Here is a 19,184-nt window from a genome sequence, read left to right as displayed (position 1 = left end):
TAAGTATAGATTAAAGGAACATAGAGTGCAAAGTTTGGTAGATTGTCGGAGAGGTGATATGATTGAAACATTTAAACTGTTGAGCACCAGTTACAGGGTTGACAATGGAAAGTTCTTTCATATGGTAGAACAATAGGAAGCAGTGAGGACTAGGTGCCATCCTTAGAAGTTAAGAAAGGAAGTCATGAGCAAGAGGATGAGGAGTGTTTCTTTGCATGGAGAGTGGTTAAACCATGGAATGCATTGCGTGATAGGGTGGCGACAGAGAGCACGAACAGTGAATGAATTCAAGGAGTGATGTTATAGACTGTGTTTTCTAGGATGGGCTTCACCCAATAAGGCTTGTGACTCCACGGAAGTCCTGAATCATCATCATAACAATAATAAGATTAAAAATAATAAAAAATTTCATTATTCCAAAAGAGGTATACATAAGGTATACTTCATTTTAAAATTACCTTATACTGTGATATATATTTTATAGTTGTGCACTTTTGGCTTTGTTAATATTAGAATAAATTTCAAAAATATAAGTATTATTAATTAAGTTCAGTCACTTCAAATTGTATCGGATCTAGTTTATATTCAAAATGTAGACGATAGTTCAAACATAAAACTATATAATGAATTCAAACCATAAAAATGTTATAGTGAATACAATTTTTATGACGAGCAACTTGGAAAAAATCTCTTATTATATATTTAGTCTATTAAGGACTGTGAAATAAATGGATCTGTGTAAGAGTCATGTATTTATTTCTTTATTTTATATTTTTTTCCCCAGAACTATATAGCACCACAACTTTCGTTATATGGGGACTTCCGTGAAGATCAGGACATTATGTATCATAATTTCCGAACATATGGTACTATTCTTCTTATAATAGTTGGAATTATGGTCTTTATTGGAGTAGCATTTGTAAGCAAATTAGCGCCAGTGGCTCTCTTCTGTGTCATTGTTTCCATCATCTGTGTATATGTAGGAGTATTTGTCAACACATATGGAAATGAAGATCTAAAGTAAGTGAGCATTGTTCTTAATTTGTCTCATATTGTTTATTTTGAGCAGTTGTTCATCTTCAGAGTATTTTTTATTTTTTACTGCTACTGACTTTTATTTCTTAGAAAACGAGATCTAGATACATGACATAAATTTGAATATTTTTCTCAGTTTGTGTGTGTGTGAGTGTGTGTGTGTGTGTGTGTGTGTGTGTGTGTACACACACACACTATCAAGCAAAGGAATGTGCTAGTGAAGGAAGGGTGGCGGCAGCTTTGTCTTTGACCTTAGAAGAATTTAATTTTGTTTTTAGTCGTTTCGTGAAATGTGAGGTGTGCTGTATGTATTCATTAGATTATATCAATAAATTATGGATATTTAAGGAAGATGAAAGGAAGATGTATGCAAAGTGTGATCTGAATGAAGACTTGATGGGCGGTAACATCAAGTCTTCTTGATCTGAATGAAGACTTGATGTTACCGCCCATCAAGTCTTCATTCAGATCACACTTCGCACACATCCTCCTTCCATCTGAATGAAGACTTGATGAGCAGTAACATATCAGTAACTAAAGGTGTTAGTAACAAGAATGCCATGAGAAGGATTAGTGTTTGTCTTCCCTTCCAGTTGGTGGCAGTGAAGTGATTACCTGGATGGTTGCCAACAGTGTGAGGACTTCTGTGAGGAATGGGTATATGTTGAATTACAAGGCTGGTGATTATGGGAAGCTCAGGAAACGGTTTGAAGGTGTAGCATGGAATAAGGATTTGGGTGGAAAGAAGTTCAATGCTGCTTAGGTGATACTCAAGAACAATCTTGAACAATCACCCGAGATCACCACAAATCAAAAAAAAGTGTTACATTTAGGTGCTGTAGTTACAGTGCATAAATACATTAAAGCAAATTTTATAAAATACTGTAAAAAATTAATCTTATTCAACTGCAACTATAAATTAGCAACTACAGTAACTATTATGAATATATTATACAAAAAAAAAAGGAAAATTTGTATGAATTTCATGTTAAAAAAAAACCAGAACAATAATATATAATCATAATTTTGATATATAATATATAAATGCATAATATATAATCATCATTTTAATAATAAAAATTGTTGATTTTTTTTTAATAGAAGTCTAATGTGGAAAACAAACCATAATCTGCAGGACTTAGTTGCTGTACTTTGTAAAATAACATGTTGGAATGTCACTTAAGATGATTATTGTATATATGTAATATTTTTGAGATTAATACAAAAATATATTATTATTATTAAAAAAAATTACTACTACTACTATGATTATTACACCCTCTATTGAGTTAGCAGAGTCATTGTGGGAGGTTCATTCAACTGACACCATATTTATCATATCGAATCTTAAAATCCTTAACTCTACTTGCATTAACAACAAATTCCAGTAATGATTCCATTCATTGAGTTCTCAGTGTAAAAAATCTACATTCATACTCCTCTTCACCACACTCTTACATAACTTCCATGGATGATGTCTGGTTTTTCCCCTCTCGTGTTCTACTCTTTTATAATATCATCTGGATTAATCTGATGAAATCCTCTCACTAACTTAAATGTCTCTATCATATCACCTCTCTTCCTCCTATCCACCAAACTCTGCAATCCACATCTCTTCAATCTCTCTCCATAGTCAGCATTCCAAAGTCCTGATATTGTCTTAGTCACTCGCCTCTGGACCCTCTCCAATGTCTCCACATCACATTGAAAACCAGATGACCAGATCTGGGCACAATAGTCCAAGTGTGGTCTGGCCAGTGCCTCATACAATGGCACAACCACTTCCTTATCCTTGCATGTTAGAGTACTTCTTATCATAGCAGCACGATGACGTGCAGCCTTTTGCAACACTAGCAATATGCCCTTTAAACTTCAGTCTACTGTCAACCGTCACTTCCAAATCTCTAATCTCATCCACTTGCTGAAGTCACCATCGATATAGTACACAGACTTATATTTCTGCACTCCAAAATGCAACACCTTGCACTTATTGATATTATAATTACAACCCCACTCCTTTGTCCAAGTAAAAAGTCTATTCAAATCTTCCTGAAGGGATTCAGCATCAGCAGTGCTACGTATAATTCTTCCCAACTTTACATCATCAGCAAATAACTGAAGATCTCCAGTTCAGTCCACATGATATATCATTTACAAACAAGTTAAACAGCACGAGCCCCAAGATCATAAACCAGGGGCACGTCACTGGTTACCCTCCTTTTTTGACACACTGCTCCATTACAGAGTTCTGAAATAGTTTCACCATTCTCAAAACTAAACATTAGGTTTTCTCTTTTACTCGAGGCATTTATTCAACTCCAAAGCTTCTAACCCTACACAAATCACAAATATCCTTGAAAACTGAACACTGCTCTCACATCTAGGTTAGTGCCCTAAGAGCTACTCCAAAATACTGGATTCTATACAGAAAAGTGCAGTTGATTAATTAACTGCCCTTTGATTTGCAATTAATGACCCTTCTGTCACTAATAATCACTAATATTATTATTTTCTTGACCTCCATGGTGTCACAAGACTCATTGTGTATGTCTGCACACCAGTCTATCATACAACTCTTTATACTCATCCGCTGTCTTCATGTTCACCACCCTTTCAGACAATGCATTCCATGCTTCTGCCACTCTCTATGTAAAAAAGTTACTTATTACCCTTTTACAACTTCCAAGGATCACACCTAGTCCTTGTTCCTTCCCCCCCGTTTTACCAAGTGAAAAATCTCCTTGGTGTTAACATGACAATATCCCTTCAACAGCTTAATTGTTTCTTTTCACTAAATTCTGCAGTCAGCATGCCCTCAGTCTGTTCTCGTAATCAGCATTGTACTGTGCTGATATTTATCATTTTTGTTATCCATCTCTGCACCTTCTCTAAGATTACTGTGGTCTAATCAAAGCTTTATACAATGGGACCACCACAGTTTTATCTCTCATGCTCAATGTTCTCCTTAACATTGCAAAAATTTTCAGAGCTGTCTACAAAACCTTTTGCAATTTGTCCTTGAAATTTCAGATCTCTATCCACAATCACCCCCCCCCCTGTCCTGAGATCCCTTGCGTCTATAAATTATATATTTAGTTTAATCCTTTATCCAAGTGTAAGCAAACAAAGTTTCCACCTGAAGTATCTTCAGGACTGGGGCTACTTGTGGCAAAGGTTGTCTAAGTTCTCATCGCTTTCCTTAGTATCCCATAATGCACAGCACATCTCCTTGCAGACATGTATAGTCTGCAAGGAGAACCTAGTCCACCTTTGCGATGAGTTGCCCCAGTCCTGAAGATACTTCAGGTGCAAACTTTGTTTGCTTTACACTGGTTAGACTATAAATATTAATTTATAGTCTAACCAAGTGGGAAAAAACTTCCAACATCTTTCTCTAATACAGAGTAATTTATCTTTTGGCAACTGGCATATGGAAATATGAGTTCTGCATTGCTTCAACCTTGGTATCACCTGGATCTGGCTCCCACTGAAGAGACCTCAATAAAGGTCAAAACCGGTCTCGGTAGCATTATTATACATGCATAGCATTATACATGTTCGCAAGGAGATGTGCTGTGCATTATGGGATACTAAGGAAAGTGATGAGAACTTAGTCCACCTTTGCCACGAGTTACCCCAGTCCTGAAGATACTTCAGGCGCAAACTTTGTTTGCTTATACTTGGATAAAGGATTAAACTAAATATATAATTTATAGTCTAACCAAGTGGGAAAAAAAACTTCCAACATCTTTCTCTAAACCAGAGTAATTTAATAATAAGGTGTGACACCTTTGGGCAACTGGCATATGGAAATATGAGTTCTGCATTGCTTCAACCTTGGTATCACCTCTGGGTCTGGCTTCCACTGAAGAGACCTCAACAAAGGTCGAAACCGGTCTGGGTAGTGACCTTCCCATAATGCATAGCATTATACATATGCACAAGGAGATGTGCTGTGCATTATGGGATACTAAGGAAAGTGATGAGAACTTAGTCCACCTTTGCCACGAGTTGCCCCAGTCCTGAAGATACTTCAGGCACAAACTTTGTTTGCTTACACATGGATAAATAATTAAACTAAATATATAATTTATTGTCTAACCAAGTGGAAAAAAAATCTTCCAACATTCCCATACTTCCTTTACTTCTTCCAGAATAACCCCACCAAGTGAGTATGAAGCATCCCATCTGTGGATCCTAAATTTTAAAACCTTACATTTTATTGCATTAAACTGATCTCCCCTATTTATTTTATCCACCTCTCCAGTCTATTCAAATCCTCATAGAGAGCCAAAACATCAGCACTATTACTAATAACCCCTCCAAGTTTCATATCGTCTACAAACAACTGAACATCTGCCTGTAGTCCTGTGACAATATCATTGACATATTGTATATGGGGATATACAATTCTCTGATATCTACCAGAGAGCAATCGCCAATCCTATACACTAACCTGATATCCAAACCCATGTGTTGCAACTTAAAAATCAACTTGTCATCTTTCACCCTGTCAAATAACTTTGAAAAAAAAAAAAAAAAAAAAAAAAATGACAGTGTATGCCTTACCCTTCACTGCTCTTGTTACTCTATTGTAAAATGTTACCAGATTAACAAGAGTGTCCTTTAACAATTCCATGCTAGCCTGCATAAATAATATTGCACTTATATACCCAATTCTGTATATGATCCTTTACCAATTTCTTCAGTATCTTAACAACTACATAAGAAATACAAACAGGTCTATAATTTGATACCTCCATTCTACTGCCACCATTATGCAGTGGTACAATCTTATCCTCCCTCCGCTCTCCATCAACCTGTCCCATTGCAAGACTGTCTTCAAACAGCTACGCTGATTGCACAGTCAGTTCCATAGCAAATTCCCATAAAACATGCAGTGAAGTTCATCTAGTCTCCCCTGCCTTATTAATATTTAGTGTACTCAGTATTCGGAATACATTCTCTTCCACCTTTATGCTAATAATAAATTTAGTTTAATCCTTTATCCAAGTGTGAGCAAACAAAGTTTGCACCTAAAAATATCTTCAGACTGAATTTATGCTAATAAAGTAATCATTAAATATCTCAACTGTGTCATCTGCTTAGGGCAACTGTATTAAAAAAAACTCCTTGGGATTCTTCTTGGATTGCAGCATTAGTCTCTTCTCATATTCTAATTTTTTTCTCATTACAACCTCATGCAACTGTTCTCCACCTCTCTCTTTATGTTTTCTATAATCTCTTTTTCTTCTGTATCCCCTTTTATTTCTCTTGTCATCTATTTGACTCTAAATCGCTTTATCTTCTTTACTCGAGTTACAATCTGCCATTGCTGTCAACAACTTTAAGCATTTCCCATGCACTTATGATCTCTCTTCCTTCAAAATTCTTTTATTCATTGACTGCTGCAAGCTAGTTTCTAACTTTATGATAGTTGCTTATAATTCGACATAAGTTTCTTCTGTTTTGATACTTCCACATGCTTATTCATCCTCCAAGTTCAGGACTACATGGTCACTCTTACCATCCGGGAGGGGGGGGGGGGGGAGTATGTCATCTCAGTCACAGGCAGATTCTCTGATGCTATGGCCAAACCAAAACTCTTGATCCTAATATATTCCCTCCACCAAATGCTGCCTAGAGAGTTGTCCCTCAAGAAATTCAAAATAACATTCAGTTCCCTTATGGCTGCAAGCTGTCTCCTTTTCCCAGTTTATATTGCCATAGTTGAAGTAATCCCTTCCCATAATGGTCACTTGCTTTGCACTTGCCAAACTAATTTGCCTAAACATTTCCTGCTCATCACCAGATCAATTCCCTGGTTTGTAGCAACATCCCACTAAATATCTTGTCTTATAAACATCTATCTCGCACAATATACTCTCAAAGCCATTAGTGTTATCTCTACTGTGATTCTCCACTCTGAGAGGGCACAATTCATCTCTCATAAGTAACACTCCATCACCATGTTTACCCTCTCTGTCTTGCTGAAATATGTTATGTGTACACCCTTCAATTTCTATCCCTGCTAGAACATCCTCCTTAGTTAACAAAGTTTCACTGATACCAGCAACCTTTGAAGAAGCTGTCAATGAATGCTACAAACTCATTCCCTTTATTTTTAATGTTCCTCCTATCATTTGTATACAGAAAAATCTGTTAATTGCCAGTATTCTTGTTGCCATTATTACTCGCCTTTTAGCAAAATATAGAAAATAAGTCAATTTTTAGTTTTTATTTTGTTGTCAATTTCCAGGAACAGCATCATGTATGATTATCAACATATAAACCAAAAACATCAGGAGCTTGCATCAATCACCTTGCTCATGCATACTCTCAAATTGTATGCAATGTCATTTACTAAACCTCTAATAAAATATAAATAGACCATAACTTATTCAAACCTTATTCTTTATTCCATTGCCTTATTACAGTGTTGCATGTGCTTAATTTCACTTCTCAACTCAGCTTTCAAGTCTTGCATCACCTCACTAATTTATTCACAGCACAGACACTCACTTGCTGGAATTCATATGTTGTGGCTTTCCAGAAATCATGTTCTCTTTCTTTCAGTCAGTCACACTGTATATATCTCCATAGCTGTTGCACTCTCTATTTGTCCATGAGTACTCTCTCTCTTACCTGTATCTATAGTCTGTCTCTAACTGTGACAGACTATCTACTTGCACTCATGATCTTAATTAAGTTTCTCACTGCTGTCCATCTGTCATATGTTTTAATCTCTAGTATACTTGCTAGATCCAGTTTGTTTTCAGAGTTATGTCACTTAATTTTCATTTAAGAAATTACTTCAAAATATGCAACTAAAAATATTTTTATGCATAATTGTTAAATTGCACTTTATTTTTACAGATTCTGCACACTTGGAGAACGTATCCTTACTTCCCAAGGTTATTCTGATTGCTCTAAGGATAAAAATAATTCAGGCTCACTTTTTTATGTATACTGTACTTTAAATAGCACTTCAGTGGCCAATAATTCTCTTACCAATGGCTCCTATTCTTGTGATCCCTACTTTGAGAACAATCCAGTGGAAGTCAAGAATGCCATTCCTGGTCTTGCAAGCGGAGTATTTTTTGGTATGTAATTACTTTTTTTTTTTTTTTCATTTATACAAATTTAATGTTGCTTTTTTAGGTGAATCTCACAAAAGGTTTTAAACCTATAGTATATTAGTATTAATACTATTGGATGGACTAAGGGTTTGGTGAGTGTGCACAATAGGCTAACATCAGACATTATGAGTGCATTTTTGGCATGATATGATAGGTATTTAGATATGAGTGACTGAAAGGATCTTCTCTGAACAAGTTTTAGGACCCTCTGAAGGCCTTGCAATGGAAGTCCTGTTCTAGTGACTAGACATAACTTTTTCAAGCTACTGCAGACTCCCATCAGTAGGGTTTGGTGGTCTAACACAAAGACATTCACAAATATCCATGCCTGTGGTGGGATTTGACCCCACAGCTGTTGGTCGAAAAGCTGATATGCTAAATACTTATCCAACCAGGCTTGTAATTACTAAAATATTTCTTGCATAGTTAAGGAGGTTCTGGAAATTAAAACAGTTAAATGTACTGAATAGAGAAATTAGGACTATGGAGATTACTTTAGCTGAAGTAACTAGAACAGGATTAAGTATGGAAGCGTCTTTGGTGATTGATGACGTAATGAATATTATGGGAGTGATTGGGAGTCAACACAATGAAAGCACAAGAGGTCTAGAAGAAATGAGATGTCGTGAGAGTGAAAGAGTAAGTAAAAGAGTGTTGAGTAATGAAACTGGGAGAGTCATGCTGAATAGCGTAGAAAATGAGGCCATGAGTGACACTTGTTTGGACTTGAATGAAGTTATGAGTGGTAAAATATATGATTATTCTATAATTAAGGGTATGGAGAGTGGTATGCCTGAGGAGTGCTTGGCTGGTGGAACAATTGACAGAGTCGCTTTAGCAATAAAGAGAGGGCATTGTACCCACCATGATAATTATGGTGGGTACAAATGACCTGAGTGGTAGTATAAATCAGGTAGCAAAAGATTTAAGAAATTGTTAGATATCGTGAAGAAGAAAAGTGTCAGTGGGAGGATAGTGTGTGTTGCCTCGTTTTGACAATTATGAGTTAAATAGACGAGCGATGATAATGAATGATATGATTGCAACAATGTGCAAAAAAAGAGTTCTGCAATTTGTTGATGTCTGGAGTGTGTTTTAAGGAAAAAGACAGCTGTATGCAAGAGATGGGTTGCAATTGAACATAGATAGTCATAAGCGATTGAAGAAGTTACTGTTTTCTGAAAAAGTTGAAGTAATTGGGCAGGGAAACTAAAATTGAGAAGGTTGAGTGTAAGAGGGAGAAACTTATGCAGTGAATGTATATTTGTTGATCCTTTTTTGTGGAATAAATTCCAGAATAGAGTGGATAAAAATCAGCATGGGACTATTGAAATTAGGGACATGTATATATCAGTGCTAAAGCTGGTACAAGAACTAAAGGGAATCTGCAATTTTTCTATACTAATGCAAGAAGCATTCAAAATAAGAGGGAAGACTTTTTGGCATTAATGAAACTTGGCTGTCAGCAGAAGATGTGGTCACTGGAATTGAATGTGATGGGTACAGTATTTTCAGGGAGGATAGAGAAGATAGAACAGGAGGAGGAGTACTGTTGATGATAACTGATGAGTTGCAGCCAAAGAAAGCAGTATATCAAGATAATAGACATATGAAAGATAGTCATTTGAGGCAGTCTGGTGTGAAATAGTGACCAGCGCAACCAAATATACTGTTGGTTGCTGTTATAGGTCAGGGGGAACAATGGGTGATATTGAATTCATGCATCAGCAAATTAGTGCAATGAGTGCAGGGCTAGTGATTGTTGTGGGGGATTTTAATTATGGTGATATCAAATATAAGAAGAAATATCATGTGGCAAAAATGAAATGGAATTAATACACCTTCTAAGTCATAATTACTTAAAACAGCACATAACTGTGAAGGGACTTGTGGTGTGGGTATTGGACCTGGTCATTGATTCAGAGGACATATGCATAATTAAGGTGTCCTCGTTACCTCCAATTGGTGAGATCGATTATGTGGTATTGACTTAGGAGGTTAAAAAATTTGTGGATTTCTCTCTTAAGATGGGGTATATACAGAACTCCAGGTTAAGCAGTTATAACAAGCTTCGAAGTGAGCTTTCAGCCATCCCATGCCAGAACATATTGCAGGGGAAAGATGTTAGCAGTGCATGGGATAAAATTAGTGGGTATCTAAGAAGGCAATATCAGATTGTGTTCCCAATCAGCATGGGACTACTGAAACAAAAAATTATGGAGAATTATGACAAAAAACAAAAAATTATGGAGAATTTACAAGGAGAAAGGCGATCAGCACACCCATGAGCAGTACGTGGCTCATGCTAGGAAGGTTACCAGCATAGTAAGAAAAGCTAAACCAGATTATGAGAAGACCTTAGCCAAGGAGTTCAAGGGTAATCCCAAAGAGTTATTCCACTATGTGGCAAGTAAAAGGAAGAATGACTTCGGAAGGATAACTTTATTGGGTGCTGATGGTATTGAGGTGAAAAATTCAGATGTAATAGTAGAGTTACTGAGTGATCACTTTTCAGATGTTTATCACCCAAGTGAGGATATCTCTGTACCTGTAGTAATAGCCAATGTGAGAATTTAAGTTAAGAAATCTGAGTTATTTAACTTAGTTTGAACTGTGGTATGGCCCCTAGGGAGGGGAAGAATGGCAAAGTAGTTCCTTTGCATAAAAGTGGCTCTAAAACTGCGATAGTTAATTACAGGCCAATCACTATCTAGGGAGTGGTAGTAAAAGTATTGGAAAAGTTGGTTAAAGACAAAATTCAAGAATGGGTGGATCAGGATATGATACGCTATAGGGGCTAACATGGTTTTGTTAAAGGTTGAGGCTACCTTAGCAATTTATTAACTTTTTATAATAGAATGACATCTGAGTTGGACAAGGGAAATGGCTACACAGAGATACTTCTGGATTTTGCTAAGGCTTTTGAAAGGGTACCCTAAGGAATACTGTTGCACAAATTGGAGCAGATGGGGATGGATACTAAACTGGTGATATTGATAAGAGAATGGTTCAGGGAGAGATACCAGAATGCAGTGTATGGAGGAATATTGTCCAGAATGAGGCAGGTGACCAGTGGTGTGTGCCTCAGGGCTCTGTGCTTGGGTTGTTATTGTTTAATTGTACATAAATGATATAGGAAATGGCTTGAAGGGAGATATTCAGTTGTTTGCTGATGATACAAAGTTGGGTAGTGCAATAAAAAATCAAGCTGATGTTGAGAGTTTGCAGGATGATTTAAATAAACTGGCAGAATGGGCAAGAGGTAATGGATGTCAGTTCAATGTGGAAAAGTGGAAAGTTATGCATTTTGGGATTAAATAATTACCAGCTGTGTCCTACATTGATGGAACGGTACTCCAAGAGATTGATGAGGCTAGGGACTTAGGGGTGTTGTTGGATAGAGAGATGAAGTTCAGCGGACACATTGCTAAGGTGTCCAAGATTGCACATAGGATTACTTGGTTATTATGAGATAAATAGGTTATTATTCCCCTTTATAAAGCTTTAATACTTCCACATTTGGATTACTGTGCTCAGGTCTGGTCACCTGAATTCCTTGGAGATGAGGAGGTTGTGGAGAGAGTTCAGAGGAGAGTGACTAAGTTGGCGAATGATGTAAAAAATGCTCCCTATATTGATAGATTAAGAGCTTTTGGATTGCAGAGATTGGTTGATAGATGGGGAAGAGGAGATATGATAGAAACATTTAAATTACTAAAAGATTTTTATAAGATTGATGCAGGGGAAATGTTTCAACTGTGTGATATTGATGGAAGAACAAGAGGTCATCCCTGGAAATTAAGGAAAAGTGTGGTTAACAAGGGTGTGAGAACGAAGTTTTTCACCTGGAGGGTGGTGAATGAGTGGAATACATTGCCTGACTCAGTTGTGAGTTGTTCGTCTGTAAATGAATTCAAGAAGAGATATGATAGATATTGTTTTGATAGTTTGGGTTTCTTGCAATGTGTCTACTGACTCCATGGAGATACCCGTAATAATAATAAAATAATAATAATAATATATAATTTCAAAACATTGTCCCTTTGTATCCCTGAATACAGTTGAACAGAAAATTTCATTATTTTGACAATTTTTTTTTTAGGGTTTCAAATTCCAAATTGGATTTAAATGCATCCCATAATTATCATGATTATGATTTATATGAGTACTCAATGGAGTCAAAAGACTCATCACAGGAGGACCCACACTATCCATTAACACAGTATCTATCATACATCAAAATGTAAAGTCTTGAAGTTTGGGATACATCGATGGGAGGCTGCATACTCGATTGGAATCAGCTGTACTAGTGGAAGTAGGGGAGGCAAGAGATCTGGGGGTGATGATTGATAGAAAACTGAAATTCAGGGAACATATTGCAAAGGTGGTGAAGGTAACCCAGAGGATTGCTGCAATACTGAGAAAGATGCTGACCTGCAGAGATAAAAGTGTTATCGTTCCATTGTATAAGACCCTGATCAGACTACACTTAGACTATTGTTCTCAAATTTGGTCCTCAGGATTTGAAGGGGATAAATTAACTGTGGAAAGAGTACAGAGGCAGATAACAAGACAGGACTGTTTCACTGCAGTCTGAGTTCCATACTCAGACTACAGAGTCTGTTAGATAGAAGGAGGTGATATGATTGAGACTTTTAAACCGTTGAGAGGTTGCAGGGTTGATACTCGAGTTCTTTCGCTTGGTGGAACAGCAGGAAGGAGCGATGACAAGGGGCCATCCCTATCAGTTGCAAAAGGAAGCTGTGAGGATGAGGAGTGGTTTCTTGAGTGGAGGAGGGTGGTTGAACCGTGCAATGCATTGCCTGATAGAGTGGTGAGAGAGCAAGAACGGTCATTTAGTTCAAATAGTGCTATGATAGACTTTGTGTTTCCTGGGAAGGATCTCCCATGATGAGGCTTTTGTCTCCATGGAGGCCTGAATAATAATAATAATAATAATAATAATAATATATCAAGCAACATGAGAGAGAGAGATGAGGATTAAGAATTTAAATTTGGTCCTTGCATCAGAGGAGCTGATTATAATTGAGAAATCTTGCCCCAAGTTGAGAGTAACCATGCAGTTTTCACTCGGAAGTAGAAGAGACATGCCAAAGTTTCAAGGAGAAAGGACATTTATGTGGAATTGTAAGGCAAGTAACAATAATAATCTTAGAAATCAGCTTAGGGCATTTCCATGGATGAAAGAATTGTAAGAGAGAGATTTTTTTCACTTAAAGGATAGCATCCCTTAATTGATAAAAGAGAACATGATTTGGTGTAAAGTGAATAATCAATAATGTCAAACAGGAACTGCTGATTAAAAAGAGGTTGAGAAAAAAGTATAGAGTGATGTAGAGAGTAGTTGCATGAGAAATATAAGACTTAAGCCTGGAAAGTGACTACTATAGTAAGAAAGACAAAAATGGAATATGAGGAGAGAGAGAGATTAGCTCTACACTCCAAAGAAAATCCCAAGAAATTTTTTTGTTGTGCATCAGGTAGCAGGAGACATAAGTGTGGATGAATGACCTTATTAGATGGAGAAGGAGGTAAAGTAACCAGTTCAGATGATATTGTGAAACTCTTTAATAATCCATTTATTGGGACATTTCATCCTGGAAAAGCAGGTTTTATTCCTGGAGGGATGGCAAGTAATAAAGGCTTAGAATTCATGAGGAGAATGTTTGCCAAATACTGGGTACTCTGAAAGACAATAAAGCAGTAGAACTGGATGAGATTTCACCGTGTGTTTTATGAGAATGTGTTAACAATCTGACAATTCCATTAAACTGGCTGTTTGGTGAATTCCTAGCTATTGGGAAAGTACCCAGTGCATGGAAGGAGAGTAATATAGTACCATTTCACCAGGGTGATGGTAGAATGCAGGCATCAAACTATAAAACAGTTTGTATTTCTTATAAGATTGTTAAGGTTTTGGTGAAATTAGAAAGGGGATTATGTACAAAACTAAGCACTTGAGGGTAATATTATCTGTGAAGGTCAGCATGGATTTGTTATACGGTACTCTTGTTTCAGTAATATGCTTACCTTTTATAATAATAAATTGGCATGAGCAGTTGACAAGGGAAAGGTATATGCTGCCTCTTTTGGGTTTTGCAAATGCACTTGATAGTTTGCCACATGATGAGTTGATATTTAAGATGTAAAACACATGGAGGCAAATATCAGATTAGTAAAGTGGATTGGAAATTGGCTGTCTGATAGATATCACGGAATTCTGTATGGGATAGCTGCATCAAGAAGAGGATGGTCACAGGTGGGGTTCTACAGGGATCAGTACTGAGACTTTTGCTTTTTTTAACCTTTATATCAAGGATATTATCACTGAGTTTCAGAGAGATATTCAGTTATTTGCAGATGGTATTAATCTTGGGGAATTATTAATAATAGTGCTGATGTTTTGGTTCTTTAAAAGGATTTGAATAAGCTGGTAAGGTGGGCAGATACATGAGGATATCAGTTTTTAATGCATGTAAATATAAGAGCTTGAAATTTGGGATCGGCAGATGGATGGCTGCATAATAATGACCATCATTCATGCATAATGAGGATGCATGGATGGTGGTTAACAGTCTAAAAGACAATAATGATAATAACTCTTATTATTATTATTATTATTATTATTATTAAGGTGTGCCTCCATGGAGTCAAAGACTTATTATGGGAGGTACACATTATCACACACAAACCGTGCCTACATTTGCAACACACTCAGGCAATGCATTCTACACAGCAACCACTCTCCACACAAAGAATCTTCTCCTCACTACTTTGCTCACACACTCCTTATATGAATCTCTGGACCCTTTCTAATATATTGTTGTCATCAAAAAAACAAGGTGACCAAATCTGCACAATAATCCATATGAGGCCTTATCAAGGCCTCATATGGATTATTGTGCAGATTTGGTCACCTGGACTTGATACAATACTAATAGAAATGTTAAAAAATGGAAGAGATCTCTTATACATAAAACTAGCAGAATTGTATACTGTGTTTAAGAACAGGAAGAATTCATAAAAGTTGGAATACTGGAAAAGGCATCCTTCTGTATAAGGAAGGTGATAACCTGACATAAGATAACCCTTTACCAGTCTTTCACAAGCTGTTTAGAAAAATTATAGATGGCACAATAAACAATATATTAAATTTTCATCATCCAAAAGAACAGGCAAGTTTCAGAACATCCTTCTCAAGTTTAGATCATTTACAAGCCTTAAATCAAGTAATGGAAAAAAGAAAAGAATATAATATACCAATTTCTTTGGCTTTTATAGATATGAAAAAGCCTTCGACTCAATAGATCTCTGTAAAATGCTTGAAGCTTTAAAACATATAGAAATAGATTATATTTATATAAACATATTAACTCATATATATGAGGGCAGTTCATCAGTAATAAATTTAAATTGAATAGAAAGAGAAATAAATAGAAACAAAAAAAGAGGAGTCAGACAGGGAGACTATCTCACCAAAATTATTTGCTACAGTCCATGAATATGCTATGAGAAAATTTGAACTGGGAGAAAAGAGGACTGCATATTGATTACCAGCTTAAGCAATCTATGATTTGCTGAATGATATTGTTTTAATAGAAATGTCTCCAAAAGAACTAGAACACATGATTATTGAATTAACGCCCCAACCAGCCATGACGTCTATAGACATCCAGCAAAATATGGATACAATTCTGTAAAACCTATTGAATAACATAGATAAGAAGTGCAATTAGGTCTCACTATTTCATCCACCATGGTCGGTGGAGAGGTTAAATGAAGTCTGGTATATAGATAAATAAAAATAATGTATAGCAGAAATACTTCAGAACAAAAACAAATTTAAATAAATCAGAGACAGATGGAATTAGTGAATTCAGTGAAATAACTATAATTACCAATACATGGTACTAACGTACTATAGGTTGATTAACCTACCTCTCGTGTGTGGCTCAACATAAAAAAAAAACTAAAAAGAAAGATCTACAACTAGTGTATGCTCCCAACAATGAGCTATGGTGGTGAAATCTGGAGTCTGACTAAAAAACACCTAGAAAACAACAGAATGAAACACAGAAAGATTCATTTTGGGAATAACTCGGTTAGATAAAAAAGAATAATACTTGGAGAAGAAAGCAACAGCAGGCAAATTTAATGGACATTGCCTTAGTAATGGCACTGGGCATGACATGAGAATGTCTGACAATAGATAGACAAAGAGAACAACAGAACGAACACCAAGAGCTGGTTATCGGAAACCAATAGGCCAGTGGTAAGATGGTACAATGAGCAATGAGATAACAAGATGTTATGGACATTTATTGTGAAGAGATGCACAAGACCAGCTAAAATGGAAGAAACATGAAGAGGCATTCATCTAGCAGTGGTCTGAAGTAAACTGTTGATGATGATAACCTTGCTCACAATTAAGCCATCCTTTCCTATTTCCTCTATATTTGAGCTTCTGATGAATTCACTCTGATGAAGATGAAAGAGCCCTATAAATTCTTTGCTGAATACCTGAACTATGTCCTTTGCAGCAGTTACTATTCCACCATCTTCATCCATTAGCATCATCTTACCATAATCATTCTTCCTTCTACTTACCACATATTTGAAAAACTCTGGGTTTTTCCTTGGCCTGGTTTGCTAATTTCTCCTCATACCACAGTTTTACTATTCTTACCATCTTGAGTCACCTTTCTGGCCTGCACTTTATATCCATCCATCCATCTTCAAGACCTACCTTTCCTAATTGGGTTGTGGGGGCAGCAGCTGCAAGAGGGACTTCCAATGGTCATGACCCTCTGCCACCAAGCTCAGGTGTTCTGGTGAGACTCCCAGATGTGTTCACCCAAGGTTTTGGATATAGTCTATCCAGCAAGTCCTTGGCCTTTTCTGTGTGGCCTCGCATCCTCTGGCTTGGCAAGGAGGGCCTGCTGAGGGAGCCTCCCTCGTGGCATTCTGACCAGGTGCCTGTACCATCGTAACTGTGATCTCTCAACACGGAGAAGCAGTGGTTGAGTATTGAGGGTTTCCCAAATTGCAGAGCTTCTGACCCTATCGAGTTTTGTCAGCCCTGCACCCCTCATTTCAGGAACCTCATTTCAGCCACTTGGATTTGTGTCTGCATTCTTTCAGTCATTAGTCAGCTCGCTCTCATGACCATAGGTCAGAATGGGGACATAGACTGTATTGAAGACAGCCAGCTTTGCCTGCTGGCTTAACTCCTGCAATATTGCACTTGCTAATCCAATTCGAGTATCTAGCTCTATGTCCCACTTTCCATCACTCATGAACATGGACCCAAGGTATTTAAACTTCTTCACCTGCCTCAGTGGGACTCCACTCACATGTAGAGTGCACTGGGATGTTGCTTTGAGACTACAAATGTTTCTGTTTTGTACACACTAATCTTCATCCTGGCTTCTGCACAAACAGCTACAAACCTATCCAGGGTCTGCTAGAGGTCATCTGTGGCAGAGCTAAGCAGAACTAGGTCATCTGCAAAAAGCAGATGTTTAGTGCTGCTACTTCCAATTCTGACACACTCGCTGCCTCAGCTGTGCCTATCAATCCAATCCATAAATATTATGAAAAGGAGGGGTGACAGAACACACCCTTGGCAAAGACCCATGGAGACTGTGAAAGGTTTAGACTTTGTGCTGTTTACCCTGACACAAAACTCTGGTCATTCATACGGGGACTTGATGGCAGCTAATAGTTGGCCATCCATTCCATACTCCTGTGCTACTTGCCAAAACTTATCCTGAGGAACCTGGTCATATGCCTTCTCCAAGTACACAAAACATGTGTAGACTTTCTTGGCATATTCCCAAGATTTCTCAAAGATTTCTTAAAGTGAAGATTTGGTCATAATAAATTTAGTTTAATCCTTTATCCAAGTGTGAGCAAACAAAGTTTGCGCCTGAAAGTATCTTCAGGACTGTGGTGAGGTGGTACAACACCAGGGCACTCCTTGCAAAGGTGGAGCAAGCTACCAACACTCCTATCTCAGTATCTCCCATAATGCAAAACACATCTCCTTGTGGATATGGCTAATGTTATGCATTAAGGGAAGGGCCACAACCCAGACTAGTTTCGACCTTTATTGAGGTTTCTTCAGTGGGAGCCAGGCCCAAGTGGAGTTACCAGGCAGAAGCATTAGCAGGTCATCTCTACCTATAGGAGTTGCCAAGTGGTGTGCCACCCTTTTTTTTAATAAATTACTCTGGATTTAGAGAAAGATGTTGAAAGTTTATTTTTCACTTGGTTAGAGTATAATAAATTTAGTTTGCTACTCCTATAGGTAGAGATGACCTGCTAATGCTTCTGCCTGGTATCTCCACTTGGGCCTGGCTCCCACTGAAGAGACCTCAATAAAGGTCGAAACTAGTCTGGGTTGTGGCCCTTCCCTTAATGCATAACATTAGACATATCCGCAAGGAGATGTGTTTTGCATTATGGAAGATACTGAGATAGGAGTGTTGGTAGCTTGCTCCACCTTTGCAAGGAGTGTCCTGGTGTTGTACCACTTCACCACAGTCCTGAAGATACTTTCAGGTGCAAACTTTGTTTGCTCACACTTGGATAAAGGATTAAACTAAATTTATTATACTCTAACCAAGTGAAAAATAAACTTTCAACGAAGATTTGGTCAGTTGTGCTTCTATCAGGACGAAAGCCACATTGTTCTTCTTGGAACTTTGACTCAACTATGCTCCCACATCTTCTTTCCAAGCACCTAGCATATACTTTCCCAGGCAGGCTGAGCAGAGAGATGCCACAATAGTTGCTGCAATCTCTCTGGTCTCCCTTCTTTAAGACTGGTATTATTATGCCTGTCTGCCACTGCTTTGGTGCTCGTCCAGATATCCAAGCATCCTGACACATTCGAGTCAGCCAGAGAACACCATCTCGATTTAAGACTTTTAGCATTTTGGGCAGAATTTTATCATCACCCACCAGCAGCCCTGCCTGATTTTAGCG

The 19,184-nt window shown here is 37.4% G+C and overlaps 1 protein-coding gene across 1 annotated transcript in view; it reads left to right on the top strand.

The window, feature by feature from the left end:
* The window catches only part of kcc (solute carrier family 12 member kcc), an 831,023-nt gene that overhangs the window by 263,103 nt on the left and 548,736 nt on the right, over positions 1 to 19,184 (top strand). Inside the window, exons 7-8 of the mRNA XM_090408412.1 lie at positions 785 to 1,020; positions 7,912 to 8,138. Of these exons, the coding sequence (XP_090264538.1) occupies positions 785 to 1,020; positions 7,912 to 8,138 (463 nt within the window). The remainder of the gene's footprint in view (positions 1 to 784; positions 1,021 to 7,911; positions 8,139 to 19,184) is intronic.

This window comes from Typopeltis vanoorti, chromosome 18 (assembly GCF_054136105.1).
Source record: "Typopeltis vanoorti isolate ZY-2024b chromosome 18, IOZ_Tvanoo_1.0, whole genome shotgun sequence".
NCBI classification, from domain to species: domain Eukaryota; kingdom Metazoa; phylum Arthropoda; class Arachnida; order Uropygi; family Thelyphonidae; genus Typopeltis; species Typopeltis vanoorti.
The sequence above is the reverse complement of the archived record's forward strand: the minus strand, read 5'-3'. Positions and strand labels throughout refer to the sequence as shown.